Here is a 19407-nt window from a genome sequence, read left to right as displayed (position 1 = left end):
ACATGCCATAGATACATAGATATAAATGTAGGCACAGTTTTACACATAAATCTTAAAAACATGACAAGAGTCCATAAAATGCATTTTATTTTTATAACAAATAAGTTTTCCAACTTCTTCCACAACCCAGCACACCTCAGGGTGGACCAGGAACCTCAGAGTCTACCCAGGACCCACTCCTGGGTAACTTTATGAAGAAGCTCTGCTATGGGAACTTGAGACTTCTGAGAACCAAGCTCAAGGCCTTATCCAGGATTTCCAACTCTGCGGTTTCCTGAATGGTAAGAGATAAAGGAGCTGGCATCTGGGTTTAGTATGGTACTTGGCCCGTGACTCAGTGCCATTCACAAGGTCCATTGTGGCATTCGGAGGAACGACAGGGTGGGCTGGGAAGACACAGAGCAGGGACAGGAGATGACAAGGCTGGGCAAGACTCTCCATCCCTGTCTGCTTTGTACCTGGAGAACTGAAGGAGACTATTCCTATTAGGTCCCTTGTTGGGACAACTAAAGACAGTGACTAGTGAAACTGAAGACAATGGACAGCCTCAATTTGAAATGGAATTTCTCTGATTCTTCCAAGAGGCCTGTCCCCAAGGAGGTCATTGTGAATGAGAGCCAAGGCACACATGCCATTCCCACACTCCTGATTCTTTTAGACCTCTGCCAGACAACACAGACAGCAGGGACAGAGTGTATTTATGGGCAGAACTGGGTAAAACAGGTGGGCTAGGAATCTGGAGTCAGGTCAGAAGGAGGTGGTGTCCCACTGGCTGACGTGGTAGACTCTCCCTCCTGTTGCTGTTTGATATACTGATCCAGCAGGGAAGTCAGCTGGGCAGGCTGGTGCTGAAGCAGGTAGTGGGTCTGGGCCATGAGGCCAGTAAGTCCTCCTACCAGCTCCCCTTGCAGCAGGTCCAGGCTGGGCAGCTTGGCATACTCTACGAATCCCTGCCTGCTGAGGATGGTGTCATCCACACAGCCACCTGGAAGAACACAGGGTCAGCTGGGCTCCCTGCAAAGCCCTTCTTGTTTGACAGGCATCATCCCACCCCAAGAACCTGCTCCCCAGGGCCCTTCTCCCTTCCCAGTTGGCCCTAAAATCAGGGTCACATTTGTACCTCATCCCATTCCCATGTTGGGCATCAATCCCCTTCCTCTCTTTCCCTGAAAACATGACAAAACACACAGCTAGTCTCAAACACCCTAAAATCAGTGGCTCCGAAACTTCTTGAGTGAAGAAATGGAGCTGCCGTCTCAATGACCCAGATACACAGTGACGGAGCTGCCCAACACTACGCATGTGTCTAACACTGCTCAACTATGGACATACAAACCAGGACTGGGCACGGCAGGCTCTGTGTATTCTGCAATGAAGTACTAGGGAAAGAACATCCTGGAATGTAAAGGGTGTGTGACTATAAATACAGATTCCTGGGAAATCTGAATTTTCTGGGGACACAGACAGTTTCCTCTACAGAATGAACCCAAAGCACACTGGTCACAGCACTGGCCCTCATGCATCCTTATTTGAGATATTTGTTTTCTTATTATCTTTAAATGGTTTGTTTATGGGTGGGGCATGCACATACCACAGACAACTTATAGGACTCGGTTCTTTCCTCCCACTATGTGGGTCATGGCAAATGAACCAAGCATGACCTTAACCTGCTGAGCCACACCGCTGGTCCAAGACATACTGATACCTGCCCCTGACCCCTGGCAGGACGCTCTCAGGCAGTGCCCTGGTCAGCCCAGGGTTCCATGCCTACTAGTCTGCACGCAGGTGCAAAGGACCCCTTTAAAAGACAGACCCCCGCCCACTTACGCTCTCTTTCCTTCTGTTCCCCTGGGGCAGACAGGACTGTTCCTATCTCCCTCTTCTCTTCCTCCCCCCCTTTCCCTTCTAATAAATCTTCTCACTAAGCTCTGTCTCAGTCACTCTCGTTTGTCATGGAATCCGCCAAGGCCCCCTTGTACTTTGCCACAATGCCCTCCCCTCTCCTCACTGGGAGATACCTTATGCTCTTTCCTCCAGTATAGAAAGGATGTGGGCAGTGACACAGCACAGGTGTTGAGTGACACAGTCGTCCCAGAATGTGCTGACTCAGGCCTCATCCAGCAGAGGTTCTGGGCCACCCACCTACTTCCCCGGCTCTAACTGCAGGGCAGCCACTCACCCAGCAGCGGCAGAAAAGGAACGCTCTTTAGGATCCGCACCATTTCCTTGACCTTGGGCTCCTCACTGACCAGCAGCATATTGTGCCCAATAAAAAGGGGAAGCAGGTTTTGGTATTTGGAATCTCCTAGAAAAGGCTTCAGGACCTGGGATCACAGAAAAGAATGGCTCAGGGGGACAAGAGGCAGAAAAGCCACACACCTTAGGCACAGACTGTACCACGCTAAAAGTGCCACCCCAGGGTGTCTTCAGTCACTACACATAGTTAGGCACCAGACTCGGGCAGTCTGTTTAGGGTGACTAGGACAGAAGCCGGAAGCAGCCTGCCTGTGGGAAGGGCAGGGCCCAGGTCCACTCAGCAGGCATGGGAGAAAGAGGCCTGAGCCAGGGCAACCCTACCTCGTTGGGGAAGATTTTTATCAAGATATTGTGTTTCCGCAACCGGTGCCGCAGGAGAAGTTTGTCCTCTGCACTCATGGCCACATTCTGACAGACGGCTATCATTCGGTTGTCTCGAAAAACTGCTACTATATCCCGACGCAGGAGATGGATGAGGCCGGACTCCTGTGGCAGGATGGGATGGCTGAGGAGAAAGGAAGGCTTCCTGGCCCCCTCCCTTCCCCCACATAGGCATTGGGGTGGTCAGTGAAGCCAGAATGTGTAACAGACAGAAGAAAGGGTTGGGCAGCTGGGCCTAATTCCTACAATGCGGAACACCTCCGCCATAAGCTTTCTACTTCTACTGGAAAATTGTGGGCTTCACAGCAGTCTGCAAACCTGAGGGCACCTGCCCTTCTGCAGACACCTTGGCAGGCAGCGTGTTATCATGTTTAACAGAAATTACTTCAATTACAGGCTGTAGTAATTCAAGCCTGTCAAATTAATTCCAGCTACTCAGGAGGCTGAGGCAGGAGAATCAAAAGTTTAGGCTTGAACTGAAGAGTGAGTTTAAGGCTAAATTTTGAAATTTAATGAGACAGTCTCAAAATAAAAGTTAAAATAAAGGCTCGGGACAGAACTTGGTAGCATTTATGTAGCATGTGCAGCAAACCAGGTTCAATTCCCAGTACCACACATACACACACACACACACAAAATTACTTCACTTATCATGAATTATTTTATCAATTTTATTTATTTATTTATTTATTTATTTATTTATTTATTTATTTATGTTTTTTTGACAAAGGGTTTCTCTGTGTAGCTCTGGAGCCTATCCTGGCACTCACTCTGGAGACCAGGCTGGCCTCGAACTCACAGAGATCCGCCTGCTTCTGCCTCCCGAGTGCTGGGATTAAAGGCGTACGCCACCAAAGCCTGGCTCAATTTTATTATTATTTTGTTGTTGTTGTTTTTCTAGACAAGGTTTCTCTGTGTAGCCCTGGCTGTCCTGACACTCACTCTGTAGCCCATGATGCCTTGAACTCTGAGCAGCCTGCCTCTGCTTCCCAAGTGCTACAATCAAAGGCATATGCCATCACTGCCCATCTTATTTTACCAATTTAAAATATGTGATGGGAGGCTAGAGCAGGCTTTACTCAGTAGGTAAAGGCACTTGACACCAAGCTAGATGAAATGAGTTCAGTCCCTAGAACCTAGGCTGGTAGCAGGTGCCTTTACCTTGCCAACCCAGGATTTCATTTTCTTTTTATGTGTACTAGTACTTTGCCTACATGTATGTCTGCACCCCATACAGTGCCCTAGGAGGCCAGGGGAGGGCACTGGATCCCGTGGCACTTGAAGCGGTGAGCTACTACATGGGTGCGAGGACCCCACCTCTGTAAGAACAAGTAACTGCTGAGCCATTTCTCCAGTCCCTAACTCCCCCGCTCCCCGCTTTTTTTTTTTTTTTTAAGACAGGGTCTCATTATAGTCCTGGCTGATCTGGAACACACTATACAGACCATGTTAGCCTTGAACTCATAAACAATCTTCTTGCTTCAGCCTTCTGAGTGCTGGAATTACAGGCATGTGCCAGTCTGCCAGTTCTTTCAAAACAGCTTGTCATATAGTGTGAACTGGCCTTGACCTCCACATACAGCCAAAGACTACCATGAACAACTGATCCTCCAGCTTCTATCTCCTAAATGGGAAGATTATAGGCTTGGGATACCACACCCAGCTTCTTCCTGTTCTTTTCAAAAGACAAAACACTTCTATCATCCCTTGGAGGAACATGGAAGCTTCAGCTCCTTTTACAACAGGAAAGAGCAAGGTGTGGTAGCTTCCACCTGCACGCTCAGCATCTAGGAGATCACTGGGATCCAGGAATGCCAGAAGAGCTCGGTCCTAAGACTCTCCATCACAAAAAAAAAAAAAAAAAAAAAAAAAAAAGCAGGCATGAAATTCCCCACACCTGCTTGTAGAGTTTTCACATATGTGTTTTTGGACACAGATAAAAATAAAGACAATGCAGACAGCAGCTCAGGCAATTCAGAGCCCAGTGTCAGTCCTGAACCAAGTGCATATTTTATTATAAAGAATCTGGGGTGGCTGAAATGGCTCAGAGAGTAAAAGCACCTGCTGTGCAAGCTTAACAATCTGAATTCAATCCCCAGAACTCACAGAAAAAGCCTGATGTTGCATACACCTGCACACACAGCACGCCTGCAGCAAGATGCAGAGGCAGAGACAGGAGAACCAGTCTCACCAGAAGCTTACCAGTAGTGTCAATTAGGTAGCATGGCAGAAACAAGAGACTACATGGTGGAAAGAGAGAGCTGACTCCTGAAAGTTGCCCTTGGCCTCCACAGTGAGCAGTGGCAAGTGTGTACCCATATTCACACACACACATATAATAATAAATACACACATGTAATAATAAACACACACATACAGGGCTCAACGTGGGGAAGTGAACTAGTGATGTGAGGAACCTCATGGCTTGGAGTCCAAACTCACTAGCCTACCACCAAGTAACACACACTAAGTCTTCTTACCTCCTTGGGGGGCTTGGGAGGAGGTGGCAGGCATCTAGGGTTGATGGCAGGTTTGGGAGGAATATACTCAGTTAAAGCCATTAGCTTCTGCCGCTCAAAGTGCATAACACGAGGGTGGCGGGTCACAGCCTTGGAGCCATGGCGCACAGTCTGGAGGGTGGGTAGCCAAGCTGGAAGGGGAGATGGTAACACAGTAAGATACAGTCTCTTGGAGGACCTAGCTTATCTCCAATGGACAAAAAGAACACCCCTACCCCCACAGACAAAGACATGGCTCGCAAATTAGACATGGCACTAAGTCTCTTCTCCTTTTAGTGGGTGACCTTATCAGTAGATCAATCCCTTAAGACTCTCCTTTTTCCTGGGTTTGTAACTATTGCCGGTTTTTGTTGTTTTTAGGCGGGATCTCATAGCCCAGGCTTCCTTGAACTCACTACATAACTGAAGATGACCTTCTGATCTGCCCACTCTGCCTAAGTGCTGTATTTAGGATTACAGGTGTTCACCTCCGTGTCTGGTTTCATTGCGTTGGGGACTGAATGCAGGGCTTCTGTACATGCCAGGCAAGCACTCTACCAAGTGGACTACAGACCCAGCGTCTACAAGTCCTTATGTGCAGTGCTAGAATTTTAAAGGATTATATCTTCTTTTCTTAACTGGGCAATGTTAGCACACTCCTTTGATTCCAGCATTCAGGAGGCAGAGGCAGGTGGATACCTGTGAGTTTGAGGCCAGCCTGGTCTACAAAGTGAGTTCCAGGCCAGCCAGGCTATACAAAGAAAACCTGACTCAAAAAAACAAACAAACAAAAAACCAAAAACATAACAAAACAAACAAACAAACCAGAAAAAAAAAAAAAGAAGAGGAAGAAACAGAAACAGGGGGCTGGAGAGATGGCTCAGAGGTTAAGAGCACTGGGTGCTCTTCCAGAGGTCCTGAGTTCAATTCCCAGCAACCACATGGTGGCTCACAACCATCTGTTATGAGATCTGGTGCCCCCTTCTGGTGTGCAGATATACATGGAAGCAGAATTTGTATACATAATAGATAAATAAAAAAAATCTTTAAAAAAAAAAAAAGAAAGAAAAGAAACAGAAACAGAAACAAACTGGGTGAAGCAGCGGACATCTTTACTCCTAGAGCTTGGGAGGCAGAAGCAGGTGGATCTTTTTGAGTTCCAGGCCAGCTGAGGATGCACAGTGAGACCCAGTCCTAATATAAATAAGAAGTACAAAAAACTAACCAATCAAACAAACAAAAACCAGGGCAGCCACAAATAACATGCCAGAGACTATGCTCCAGTAAAAACTTAATCATAAACCTGTCATCAGGGGTGGGACTGCAGTTAAGAGGTACACAACTGGTCTAATAAGTGTGGAGACCTAGGTTCCATCCCCAGCAAGCAAGTAAGAAAAAAGAGCAAATGAAAAGAGAAAACAACACTGTGACCAGCTCTACTGTAAAATGTCAGGCCTTGGTCTTAGCAGTAGTTCTTCAAGGACAGGAAACACCTGGATCAAGCCACCAACATCAGCTTCCTCTGGGAACTTGTTGGAAATACATACTCTGATGCCTGCCCTAGACCTTCAAAATCTGTGGGGCAGAGTCCAGCAAGTTGTGTTTAAATAAGCCCTTCTGGTGATATTGCCTGGCTCCATCCCATAGCTGAGGCCTGCTCCTATGACTTGAAGCAAGAGGGAGGAAAAACACTTTACACCCCTACACAACTGTCTCAAGTCTTTCTTCAGGTCAGCTATGTGAGGAACACCAGTAATCCAAGCTCCTAGGAAGTAGAAGCAGGAGGATCAGGAGTTCAAGGCCAACGTCAGCAACTGAAAAAGCAAAAATAAGGGCCTGGGAGATGATTCATCCAGTACAGTAAATGCACTTACCACCAAGCCTGATGATTTAGGCTCAACCCCCAGACCGCCTATGGTGGAGAAAAGATTCATGCAAGTTGTCCTTTGACCTTTGTGTGCCCAATGGCACATTCTTGATGATAAGAAAAACATGAAAGACCCTCTCAGAAACCAAGGAAACACTCCAAAGCTCTAAGCAAAGTGACTCTTGCATCTCCAACATAAAGACCAACACTGTGGTTTCCAGGTCCGGCAGGAAAAGGATCAGCCAGAAGACTCTTGGAGAATATGGAGGGTTACTAGGGTGAGAGGTTTTGTGGCTAATGGCCCAAGACCTATTCAGAGTGTTTAGAATGAGATGGAACTGGATTTTAAGCCTGCTCTGCAGATTGTTAAGTGTTATTCTTGTCCTATCAATGAACTGGTCCAGGCTTCAATGTGCTTATCTGAAAAAGAGAGGTGGATAATGCCTTCCTCCCAAGGTGCTTTTGCTGTAAGATTTAAATGAGGCAACAAGTGTAAGACAATAACCACAACTCCTGGCCAATAGTACGGTGTCAAATCTACTAACGTCAGGCACCATGCCACTTACTAGCTAAGATGAATGGACACTGTGCTGCCCTCCACGGAGTTTAACAGACCGGACAGGCGCATGGGAAAATGCAAAACTAGACTCTGAACTGACTAAGCGGGGGTGTCAATAAACAGGATACAAGCAAAAGATTTCACCAAGGAACCTGCTTTAGAGAGAGAGAGAGACAGACAGAGACAGAGAGAGACAGAGAGAGAGAGAGACAGACAGACAGACAGACAGAAAGAAAGAGAGACAGAGACAGAAAGAGAGACAGACGGAGAGAGAAAGACACAGAGAGACACACACTTGGGGCAGCTACCTTTAAGCTGGCCTTAAACAACACCTTAAAATCCCAGCAAGGCCTCTCCGGGATCGGGGGCAAGAACTAGGCGAAGGGTTAGAAAATCCAAAGCAGAAATAAACATTGTCGTTGGTGACACCGTTGCTGTCACTACCAGAGTGTGTACGGGGGTGGGGGTGGGGGTGGAGGGGCTGTCACAGGGACCTGGACCCAGTCAATCGGAGATCCCGCTAGTGGCAGGGTCACCGGGAGCTGTCAGAGATTCCGGGAAAGGGGGGCAGGGCTAGAGAGCGCCGGCCTGTGCGCGCTGAGGCCCTGGGCCGCTCCTTACCCGCCCGGGGCGGGACACCGCCTCGAAGTATCCCCGCCACCGCCGCGGCCATCGCTACAGGAAGTTCCCACGAGCGCTGCGCGGAGACGGAAGGAGCTGAGGATTGTGGGGCAGCAAGGGAAACCAGGGCCGGAAATAGTAGGCGAGCCACCGGAAGGTAGCGTCCTGCAGTGCCCGCCCCCACGCCTACGGGTCCCACGGACCTGGCGTCCAGTCTCCTAGCAACGACGCGAGACTTCCAAGAACCGTTCTTCTCATCCTTCGGGTCCTTTCAGTTTGCGACCAGTAAAGCCGCGCCACACGCTTGTAACTCCAGATCCTTGGCTCCCGTTTACTCCTGCTTTTCACCGCACCCCGAGCCATTGGCTCGGAACCAACCATCCCTGTCCTTGTCTCCGAAGTCTCCCCCCAGCCTGGGTTCGGTCATCCCACCCGGCCGGATAATCAGGCATCGCTATTTACTCTAGGTCATGCCAGGGGGTGAGGAGGAAGGTGAGTTGCTCAATAGAACAATTGGACGACGGTAAGGTCCGCTCTCAAATAATGAAGACAAGTGACAAAGGGGCTCGTCTTTTCACAGCTAAGAATGCTGCCCAGAGTACACAGGAAGGGGAGGTCCCCATCACTGAAGCCCTGATCACCAAGAGGAACTTGACCTTCTCTGAGGATGAAGACCTGTCAGAAAAGATGTGAGCGGAGTAGATGTCACAGAGGTCCAGTTTGCTGAGCTGTATAGGTTTTTGTTTTGTTTTGTTTTTTGTTTGTTTTTCGAGACAGGGTTTCTCTGTGTAGCTTTGGAGCCTATCCTGGTACTCGCTCTGGAGACCAAGCTGGCCTCGAACTCACAGAGATCCGCCTGCCTCTGCCTCCCGAGTGCTGGGATTAAAGGCGTGCGCCACCAACTCCCGGAAGAGCTGTATGGTTTTATAACTCGTTTGTCATTTTAGTTAGTGCACACTCCAATCAATAGTACTTCCCAGTTGAGTTCCTTTCTTTTTCTTTCAGTTTTTTTCTTTCCTTTCTTTTCTTTTCTTTTTGGCTTTTCGAGACAGGGTTTCTCTGTATGATTTTTCCTTCTTAAAGATGATTCTCTTTTGCATCATCCTCAGCTGCCTTAGAAAATGCTCTAGCAAACTCAGAAATTCTCCGTTCAGTTCTCAGTCTGCCCATCCTCACACTGTTGTTGCCCAATTGATCTTTATAGATTATAAATCTCATTACTCCCTGGTAGAAACTTCCTCCGAAACCTGTTACATCAAGAATAAAATCCAAACAGCATGAACCGAAACATTTCCAGCCACACCTAAAAGTGTGCAATTTCTCATACCGAGTCACCCTTGAGAGCTTGTTAGAAATGAAGACTCTCCACTGGTGATTAGCTCACTTGACAGAGTGCTAAGCACCACATAAAACTGGCCTTGCTGTAATCCCAAGAGGTAGAGGCAGGAAGATAGAAATTCAAGACCATCCTCCTCAGCTACAGAGTGAGTCTGAGGCCACCCTGTGCTACATGAAACCCTGGCTTTAAGAGAAAGAAAAAAAAAGGTACCCATCTCAAACCCATCTTCATCTTCCAGTACACAAAGGATTCCCAGGCACATTCAAGTTCAAGGCTGGATCAGCACATGCATGCACTATTTGTTCTGCTCAAATATCTTGTCCCCAGTCCTCTCCTGCCTATACCTTAGTCACCTCCGATAGCTAGGAATCCTCCGATCACCTCCGATCCTCCACTCTGGAGTTGGTCCATAGACCATGTACCCACTTTCATTTCTTGTACCTGCCTCTGGCATCCACTTGGCCACAGATATTTGGCTGGCTTCCCTGATGATGATGGTCAAGGACCTATGCCATTTGTCTGGAGGATACTCAGTTAATTTGGAAACAAGGAATGTATGGATGGAACAAGTGATTTCTGCTCCATGGGTGACTCAAAAGGGAGTGAGGAAGCTTCTTCCAGAAGATATGACAGTATTTCTGCATCTATCCCCACCCTGCCCCCACCATCCAAACTGACCAAGGAAGGCCTCTCTCGTTCTGAATCTCCAGGAGCTGTGAGCAGCCACCCACCAGTTATCCAGAGGGCCCCTCGTCAGCTTTTCACTCTGCCCTTCCTCAGGTCCACCAACAGAGAACCATGTGACTGAGACTAGCCAGTCTCATGACCTGAACACCAATCTCTGGGTCAAGAAGCTGTTCTTTTTTTTTTTTTTTTTTTTGGTTTTTTTTTGGTTTTTCGAGACAGGGTTTCTCTGTGTAGCTTTGGAGCCTATCCTGGCACTGGCTCTGGAGACCAGGCTGGCCTCAAACTCACAGAGATCCGCCTGCCTCTGCCTCCCGAGTGCTGGGATTAAAGGTGTGCGCCACCAACACCCGGCTAAGAAGCTGCTCTTGACATCTCACCAAAACCATTCAGCCCTCTTCCTTTCCTTGAGACATCTCCCCGCCCCCCATCAGCCACTAAGAGGCCACAGGTGTGAACCCTACTGCGCCATTTTGCTCACTCTTCTCCAGGTTTCATACTCTTGAAGAACTGGAGACTGTCCGCCTGGATCGGGAAGGGATTACTTCTATCAGGAATTTAGAGGGCCTCCGGAATATTCACAGCCTCTACCTGCAGTTGGTAAGGTCTTGCCCCCATGCCTTCTGTTCTCTCCCTGCTACGAACCTAGTCTATCTAACCTGAAAACCGGTGAATGGTTCATCTTTTTTCGTTTCTGGTGTTTAGATAAGCAGAACTTTCCCAAAATGAATCAATAATCCTCCTGAATTGAAAGACCGATTTCTGACCCGGAGGTGGTGGTCACACCTTTAATCCCAGAACTTGGAATACCTGAGAAATCTGAGGCAATCAGATTTCTGTGTGTTCGATGCCTGTCTGGTGTATAAAGCAATTGCCAGGACAGCCAGGCTACACAGAGAAACCCTGTCTTGAAACAAACAAACAAACAAACAAAACAAACAAAAAGACCGATTTCCTACCCCAACCCCACCAAGAGCTCCTGAACAAGCTCTTGAGTTACCATTACAGTTAGGGGTAGTGGCCTATGGCAGTCTTCACCCAGGAGGCTGAAGCAGAAGGATCCCGGTGCTGGAATTAAAGGTGTGTGCCACCACTGCCCAGCGCCCTTAAACTTCTATACAAACCTTGTGAATCAACAAATATACAGGCCACCAATGAGGGCTTTTCCATTTCCCTGTTGGCCCCCTGGCTTTCTTCTTTTGAGTCTCCAGTCCTTTGGCTCCGCTCACACATTAGCCATTGACCAGAGAAAACAAATCATCTTCCCCACGGTAGTGGCATCCAACCTCAGTCAGGTTGATTCTCATTCTCAAAGTCGGTCATTCTCAAAGTGTAATGGCTGCAGCTGAGAGTAGTCATGGTAAAATTAGGGCTTTGTCCCCTTAAAAAGACTTCCCCACCCAGCTAATCTTAAACTTGGTTTCCCCACCTTGGTTTCTTCCTGCAGAATAAGATCCAGAGAATTGAGAACTTGTCATGCATCACCTCCCTGCGGTATGTGGCACCAAGACAGCACGGGCCTAAGGAGTGGGTGGTGAGAAACTGGCTACGCCCCTGCAATTGTCTTGGGGCTCTCCAAGCCTGGCTCTTTATCAGATGAGAAGTCTGGCTCTGCTCTCCTCACCCCACAAGACTTTGTGTCCCCACTTGTCAGTCAGCTACCTACACAGGGGAGCCTGGGCACCTGGTGCCCTCCTGCCTCCTCCAGCAGTCCCACAACTCAACCTCGTCTCTGCCCCTCTCTCTCCCTCGGCAGCTTCCTGTCTCTGGCAGGAAACCAGATCAGGCAGGTGGAAAATCTCCTTGACCTCCAGTACCTCCAGTTTCTGGACCTTTCCGAGAACCTGATAGAAATGCTAAAGCTAGGTAGGAACACCGTGCCCTGGCTCAGGGAATGGTCCCATGTGGTGCCCTCCCTCCTCTGGGCTCCACGCTCCCTGTGATTTTGCTTCTCTCTCTCCCCCTGGAGGGGAACAGAGCAGGCATGAGACCCTCCCTCATTCTTTCTGCTGCACAGACGAGCTCCCTCAGAGCCTTCTCATCCTCAACCTGTGTGGAAACCCTTGCACCAACAAGAATGGCTACAGGTGAGGAGAGACTGGAGGGTAAAGGCGTGTTAGGTGAGCACCGCCCACTGCTCCAGGGAGCCACCATCAGCCGGCAACCCTCATGTATCCATCTTGCCCTCTGACCCCTAGACTGAGTCTGTCCCTCTCCAGTCCCATATCCAGCACCTCCCAGGAGCCAGCCTTTTGCTCTTTGAGCTGACCCCAGGTCCATCTCTTAGTCTCAGAGTCATGCACACCTAGGTATAGGCACCGAAGCACATGTCACTGTGTCCTCCCAGGTTCTACACCAAGGATACCCTCACGGGTAACCTCTGCTTCTTCTGCCTTCCAGGAAGATGGTGATAGGAGCCCTGCCACTGCTCTTGGACCTGGACAAGCAGCCTATATTGGAGCGCTGGACCTCAGATGATGAGGATAAATCCTCAGATGAGGAGGAGGAATTTCCGGAGCTGAATGGCCCATTCTGCGCAGAGCGAGGTGGTTATTTTCCACAGCTTGTAGCCTCCCCAGGCTCACATTGCCCTAGGAGATGGGGAACGACACTGACACTGTGCTAGGCAGCTAGCTCTGCCGTGATCGTCTCTCCTGCTCTTTGGTCTCCTCCACTCCAGGCATCTTCATGTTTCCAGAGTGCCAGTCAGGACGGTGGAAGGTGACATCTTCCCAGCATGGCTCAGTCCTTGGGGTTACATGCTCACTTTCCATCAGCCTCAGGGCCACCTGCTACTCATGATTGAGTGGCAGTGATCCACCTCTGTCTGGAATCAGCAGGATCTAATAAGAGGCTGGGGGAATGCATCTCTTCCCAGCCCCAGTCCAATACACAGTCTCCTAGGGATGCCAGTAGGTTTATCAGAGCCATCCCTGAGCCCAAGGCCCTCCTGCTGAGCCCAGGGCTCTACCTTTCTTCCCCCAGGATTCTTCAAGGACCTGGAGCAGGAACTACAGCAACACCAGGAGCGAAGGCAGCAGGTGGTCCTGGCAGAGCACTTGGCAAGGATGGAGACACAGCCTGTCCTCACTGACCTGCCTCTCCTGCCTGCTGTGCCCATGGCCGGGGACTGCAGCCCTGCTGTCACTGCAGAGCCTGAGAAGGAGTCAGCCCCTAAGGCCACCTCCTCAACCCGGACCACCTCTTCTACCAAGAAACCAGCTCCCACAAGCCAAAAAAGCTCTGTCCGGGCAAAGAAGGGGGCTCTGGCAGCCACAGCCTCCAAGACCTCTCTGGCTGCAGCCCCCAGCACAACAAAAATTACAACCAAAAGAAGCACAAAGTAGCACACACACAGCCTCTGTGTGCTTGCTCTCCTTCGCAGGCCTTTCACTTGTGGCAGTAGTCCAACCCCCCAATAAAGTATCTTTGGGCTTGGGATGCTTTTTATATCACATGGATAAGTCAAGGAAAGGAACCAAACCAAAAACTAAAACCACAATCCCCAAATTAGCTTAACCTTTCAGGAATGACCCAAAGGGCTGGCATCTGTCTGGGTCCCCAACTAGTTTGCTGGCCCCAAGTGGCCAAGAAGTGGAGACCACCTCACAAATGATGCTGTCTCATGGTGAGATAGCTTTATGTTATTGTTGTGATTTTTTAGACAGTGCTTCACTGTGTATTCCTGGCTGGCCTGGAACTTACTATGTAGACCAGGCTAGCGGGAACTCAAAGAAATCTACTTGCCTCTGCCTCCTGAGTAATTGCATTAAAGACATGCTATTATGCAGTCCAAGCTAAGGACTAAAACCTTGAGATCTTGATTGTCCCCAATAGGCCAGCTCTTGTGATCTTGGGTCTTCATGCAAACACATGATTTAGGTCCCATCACACCCATAATTAGGGTTTATGGCTTGGCACCCAGGTCTAGCTGCTAGGAGCTGCCCTCTGCTCAGCTCTCCCCAACAGACCTGAGATACAGTTCACTAAATATGGAAATAAAACATTTATTAATCCAGAGGCTGTACCAGCTACCCAGAACCTGGATGAGCTAGCGATTGTAAAGGGATGGTTGTGACCGCCACTACAGCTCACAGCTGGCCTCCGAGCTCCTGAAGCCAGTGGGCCAACAGCTGCTGCATTGCTCAGGCATAGGCTTTTTGCTCCTTCTCCACAAAGGTCTGGAAGAGGCTGCCCAGCAACTGGGGAGGTGGGGTCTGTTCACCAGTAAGTAGTCCTCTGAGAACCTCCAGGCCTTCCTGCTCCAGGCTCTGCTGCATTTGCCTGAGCTGTTTTCCCTGATCCTGCCAGGAAAGGCAGAGGTGAGGAATGTGGACCCTGTCCTCCAGGCAGGAGAAACTCGAGACTGGCTGGAGGCCCCACCTGCCCCCAGCTCTGCCGTCTCTTCTAGGCCCTTTACGGTTCCAGATATCAGGAAGGTAAAGGTATTTCCTACCTGCCCGTCTTCCATCAGCCCCAGGGCTGCCTGGTGTCCACGATAGAGTAAGTGTCGACGATCCACCTGAGTCTGGAATCGGGGGAGGATCCGAACAGGGTCCTGGGCTCCAAATATGGGGGACAGCACCTGGGGGGCCTGGGCCACCCCCACTTCAAAGATGAAAGGTTTGAATACTGACCTAACGAGACACAGGTTGAAGGACTGAAGTAGTAGCCGGGGACATGTCATGTCCCCTGATCACTATGTCCTCTCCACCCTCACCTGGATGGGTCTGGTGTGGCAGTGAGAAAATGGACACAGGGCTTTGTGGGATCCTGGGGCAGGACCGACACCATGCTGGCTGTGGTGCGGAAGCCTCCAGAGTCCATGCAGATGCCACTCTGCTTGTTCCTGAGGATGTCCATCATCACCTCTGCTGTGATACTGCCTGCAAAGGAGGAGGTGGCGGGGACTCAGCAAATGAGAGTGTGAGAGAGACTCCAGGCCAGGGTGCCATGACCCTCTTGCCCACCGCTCAGAGACCTTGTCGTTGCTGCAGCAGCTCATGCCCAGCCCGGAAGCGGGCCTTGGCAGCTTCCATCCGCACAGGCTGTTGGGTCAGGGAGAAGACCTCTGCAAAGTCAAAGGTGCCCTGTCCAGTCCACCAACCCTGGGCCTTGGCATGGCTTCGGAGCTCTGGGTGTTCTGCTGAGATGTCGGTGCCAATGCTCAGCTGGTTAGAAATGTTGCGGGCACCCCCTGTGAAAGAAGAGGGACTTATTCTATGTGCCAGGCCCTAGGTGAGGTGTTTAGGTGACGGTTTTAACAAACACAACATGCCCTCAAGGGGCCTACGGTGATGAGACAGACAAATCAATAAGAGGTAAATCATAGGAACAGACATGATGGCAAAGCAGTGGTTGCTTGCATGTGACCTCCCAACCACGCATAGAAGTCCAGGAAGGCTTTCTGCCAGGGGAAGGAGGAAACAGTTCCTAAGTGGGTTCATTTCCCAGGGCGTCCCACTGTCCAAGGCTGTCAGGGAGAGCAAACGTGGTAGCCTCCAGAAGTGGAGGGCAGTGCCTGGGGAGGTCTAGGTTCCTACCCTGGATCTGCTGAGCAGCCCACAGCTTCCCTGCTGTCTCCAGCACCCATGCCTCTGTCCGGTCAGCCAGTAGGAAGGTGTTGTGATAGCAGAATGGCACAGGCTCTTCCCGGCAGCTGCCCCCCTGCCCATAGCGTTCCAGCAAGCCTGCGATCACGTGCACAGCCTCCTGGGCAGTACTGCTTCGCTCCAGAGCCAGCCTGGCGGAGTCAGAGGATAGAAGTGACCCAGAGAGGTCTGATGAAAGAAAGGCCCACCTTTCCCAGCAAACCCAACAGCAATGATGGTATGCAGCACAGGCCTGTGATCCCTATAAAGAAGTGGAGGCAGGAGGATCAAAAGTTCAACTCCAAGCTGGGCGGTGGTGGCGCACACCTTTTAGTTCCAGCACTCTGCCTCCAAAGCCACAGAGAAACCTTGTCTTGAAAAACCAAAAAAAAAAAAAAAAAAAAAAAAAAAAAAAAAAGTTCAACTCCAGACTCAGCTACATACTACATGATTCCTTATCTCAAAACAACAAACAAACAAAAATACCCAGGCAAAATGAAAAATCAGCTGGATATGGTGGTAAGCAACTTTAACCCCCGGCACTTGGGAGGCAGAGGTAGGTGGGCCTGAGTCCAAGGACAGCCTGGTCTACATAGTGAATTCTAGGTCAGTCAGGGATACACAATGAGAAGCTGTTTCAAAACACACAACAGAAACAAGCAAGGGTAAAAAATGAAAAAGCCATATGCCAGTGGTTTCCAAGCTTTGAACTGAGAATTCATGGAAAGGTCTGGAAACCAGTTTCCAAGGAAGAAGTGTCTGAACTGCTCCCCAGTTGGGGCTGTTCTACCTTTACCAGTTTCTATAAACCAGAACTCTATGGGACATTTCAGTTACCAAAGATAGTACTGACAAAAAAATTAAACCACTCTGGGCCAAAGGAGGCTCCTTATCAGGCTTGGTGGCCCTCGCCTTTAATCCCAGCACTCAGGAGGCAGAGGCAGGAGGATCTCTGAGTTCAAGGCCAACTTGGTCTACAGAGAAAGTTCCAGGACAGCCAAAGCTACACAGAGAAACCCTGTCTTGAAAAATTGAAGAAGCAGGAGGAGGAAAAGGAGGGAGGGAGGGAGGAGGAGGAGGAGGGGGAGGAGGGGGAGGAAGAAGAAGAATATAGAAGGTCTACTGCAGCCCTCTTAGCGAGGCCACAGGACAAGGCCAACAGAGACGCAAGCCCAGTGAACGAGTGTTAGGGGAAGACGGGGGTCACGAAGAGCCGGTGTGTACCTGAGTAGATCCATACCCAACAGGGCTTCCCCCTCCCCAACAGGCTCCTTGGTCCACACTGCTTCGTTGCCAATGCAGACACCATGTTCATTGGCTCCCATCTCAGCCCCCCACAGCCAAGAAGGGCGGCTCAGAATCACAGCATGAGTCTTCAACACCTGTTCTACCTCGATGTAGGTGCACTGGAGGTAAAGAAAAGAATTCACTGAAAGAACGACCCAGGGCCTGCATTGCTCTGACCGCTTTATATAATGGCCTTAAGGTCTTATTCTCACGTCACACACACAAGTAAACCAAGTTAGCAGAGGTTAACTAGACTTAAAAGTCCATACTCTTTTCACAGCATCTGCCAGCATCCCAGGTGCAAGAAAGCGAAGGTCTAAACCTTGCAGTTCCTTTTAAATCCTAACCCACCTGAAGCCGGCTCCCAGGGACGTGAGTGCTTGCTGGTATAAACACCACCTCCTGCACCTCATCTCGAGGGCGGTCCGAGTTCTTTGCAAAGATCACAGCGGGGATGGCTGAGGCAGGGGGCACAGAGACAAAACAGTCGCAGGAACAAGGGGCGTCAGGGTTAGAGGAGGCCATCTGCGAAGAAGAGGTGGGGATGATCATGTCCTTCCACTGCCACCTCTCCATAATCCTGGCCACCGGTGGGGCCTAGGACGCTCCCTCCCATAACTTGTGCACTCAGACAAGACAGAATCCATGCCAGACGCTCTGGGACAAGAGCACTGTGTGCACACTCAGAGCGCGGTGTGCACTAACCGTGCACTTAGAGTCAGCAGACAACGCAGACTCTGCAAGTTAGGAGCGTCCGCCTTGGAATCCTAGCCCTTCCGGGCTATAAGGGTAATTTCTAGGCACTAATGTCTGCTGCAAGAATCCCACGCTCGTGCGCATGCCCACATTCGCGCTCCTCTTCCGTCCAACCCCTTCCAAGTCCTCAGTACCTTCACCTCTCACCTTTTCTGTCTCCAAGACCCTCAACTCAGTTCAGGACGCCACCTCCTCTGCTTCAAGTCAGATCTGTTCTTCTGGACCCAGGTACCTAGGTGGCCTGGAAGGCCTTTGTTCCCCGGGGCGGGGCGTGAACAGAGCAACTGCAATCCCACCGTTTCCCACGAGGGAGCGCGCTAGCTGGCACTACTTCTTGGAACTAAGTGGCCTTCCAAATCCTGCCTGGGTGTCCTGGACTTCCCGGTCAGGCTTATCAAAGAGTCACTATTAGGAGGTGGAGCTGAAGGAGAAAAGAAGCCACAGTGAAGAAAGTATTCATAAAGTAGCCAACGTTGCTGGGGTTCTGAAGATTAAGGAAGAACTTTAGCTGCCTGCATCCTGACTTGAATGCCAAAGACTCAATCCTAGTAAAACTGCACAGCACAGACAGGCATAGGGATATCTCAAGTTACTGTATTGATTATTTTACTATTTTTTTAAAAAGATCTTATTTATTTATTATACAACATTCTGCTTCCATGTATATTTGCACACCAGAAGAGGGCACCAGATCTTATAATGGATGGTTGTGAGCCACCATGTGGTTGCTGGGAATTGAACTCAGGACCTTTGGAAGAGCATCCAGTGCTCTTAAACTCTGAGCCATCTCTCCAGCCCCTATTTTACTAATTTTTAAAAAATTATTTTTAGGGGCTAGAGATAGTTCAGGGCGTAAGGGCACTGGGTGTTCTTGCAGAGTAACTGGGTTAGATTCCCAACACCCACACAGTGGCTCATAGTTGTCTGTAATTCCACTTTCAGGGAATCCGATGCCTTCTGGCCTCCATGTGCACCAGACACGCACACACGAGGTGCACAGACTCACATACTGGAAAAACTCACATACTGGAAAAACATCCATACACATAAATTAAAAACTTTAATTTTGTAATTATGTGTGTGGATTATGTGTACTGGAGGGCATGTGCCCGGGGAAGCCAGAACAGAGTGTTCCGTCCCTTGAAGCTGGAATTACAGGTCATTCTGAGCCACCTGGCATGGGAGGTGGGAACCAAACTGAGGACTTAGGCAAGATCAGTATTCACTCATTTTATTTTCAAATTTAGATTCCCTGTCTTAGAAGCTGTCCACCTTGTTGTTGTCTTTGGGAGATTATTTATGTGTATTCATGTGTGCAAGTGCACATACACTTGTATGTGTGTGCTTGTGCAGACCAGAGGTCAACATTGGATGTTTTCCTCAGTTGCTCTCCATCTTACTTTTTGAGACAGGGCCTCTGATTAAACCTGAAGCTTGTTGATTCTTCTACACTGTCTGAGCGGCAAGCCCAGGTTGTAGCCTGTCTCTACCTCCCAGGGCTGGAATTGTAAATGCATGTGATGCTGGGGATAGAACCCAGGCCTTCTTCATGTTTGCCTGACAGGTAC

At 49.6% G+C, this 19407-nt stretch overlaps 3 protein-coding genes across 6 annotated transcripts; 1 reads left to right on the top strand and 2 right to left on the bottom strand.

Annotated features, from left to right (window-relative positions):
• Positions 1 to 65: 65 nt before the first annotated feature.
• Mrpl10 (mitochondrial ribosomal protein L10) lies at positions 66 to 8301 on the bottom strand. Of its 3 annotated transcripts, none has more exons than XM_027424187.2 (5): positions 8183 to 8301; positions 5118 to 5287; positions 2578 to 2742; positions 2180 to 2324; positions 66 to 985 (listed from the first exon to the last, which is right to left on the bottom strand). In XM_027424187.2, the coding sequence occupies exons 1-5, from the start codon at positions 8232 to 8234 to the stop codon at positions 729 to 731; spliced, it is 789 nt and encodes a 262-aa protein (XP_027279988.1). In that variant the 5' UTR covers positions 8235 to 8301; the 3' UTR covers positions 66 to 728. The 3 variants fall into 3 exon arrangements, with proteins under 3 accessions (XP_027279988.1, XP_027279990.1, XP_027279989.1); XM_027424189.2 differs by lacking the exon at positions 8183 to 8301 and adding an exon at positions 7870 to 7888; XM_027424188.2 differs by lacking the exon at positions 8183 to 8301 and adding an exon at positions 7010 to 7090.
• Positions 8302 to 8336: 35 nt separating this feature from the next.
• On the top strand, positions 8337 to 13644 carry Lrrc46 (leucine rich repeat containing 46). Its single transcript, XM_027424186.2, has 8 exons — positions 8337 to 8674; positions 8763 to 8871; positions 10697 to 10805; positions 11653 to 11699; positions 11962 to 12071; positions 12223 to 12292; positions 12606 to 12751; positions 13191 to 13644. Exons 1-8 carry the CDS (start codon positions 8653 to 8655, stop codon positions 13550 to 13552), a joined length of 975 nt encoding a protein of 324 aa, XP_027279987.1. The 5' UTR covers positions 8337 to 8652; the 3' UTR covers positions 13553 to 13644.
• A 706-nt stretch (positions 13645 to 14350) lies between these two features.
• Scrn2 (secernin 2) lies at positions 14351 to 17608 on the bottom strand. Of its 2 annotated transcripts, none has more exons than XM_035447231.1 (7): positions 17435 to 17608; positions 17021 to 17202; positions 15749 to 15948; positions 15187 to 15402; positions 14926 to 15091; positions 14662 to 14842; positions 14351 to 14509 (listed from the first exon to the last, which is right to left on the bottom strand). In XM_035447231.1, the coding sequence occupies exons 1-7, from the start codon at positions 17606 to 17608 to the stop codon at positions 14351 to 14353; spliced, it is 1278 nt and encodes a 425-aa protein (XP_035303122.1). The 2 variants fall into 2 exon arrangements, with proteins under 2 accessions (XP_035303122.1, XP_035303123.1); XM_035447232.1 differs by having other exon boundaries at positions 14351 to 14503.
• Between the last annotated feature and the right edge of the window lie 1799 nt (positions 17609 to 19407).

Source organism: Cricetulus griseus, chromosome 7 (assembly GCF_003668045.3).
Source record: "Cricetulus griseus strain 17A/GY chromosome 7, alternate assembly CriGri-PICRH-1.0, whole genome shotgun sequence".
Taxonomy (NCBI): domain Eukaryota; kingdom Metazoa; phylum Chordata; class Mammalia; order Rodentia; family Cricetidae; genus Cricetulus; species Cricetulus griseus.
Note: the sequence above shows the minus strand (reverse complement) of the source record. Positions and strands in the feature narration are given on the sequence as shown.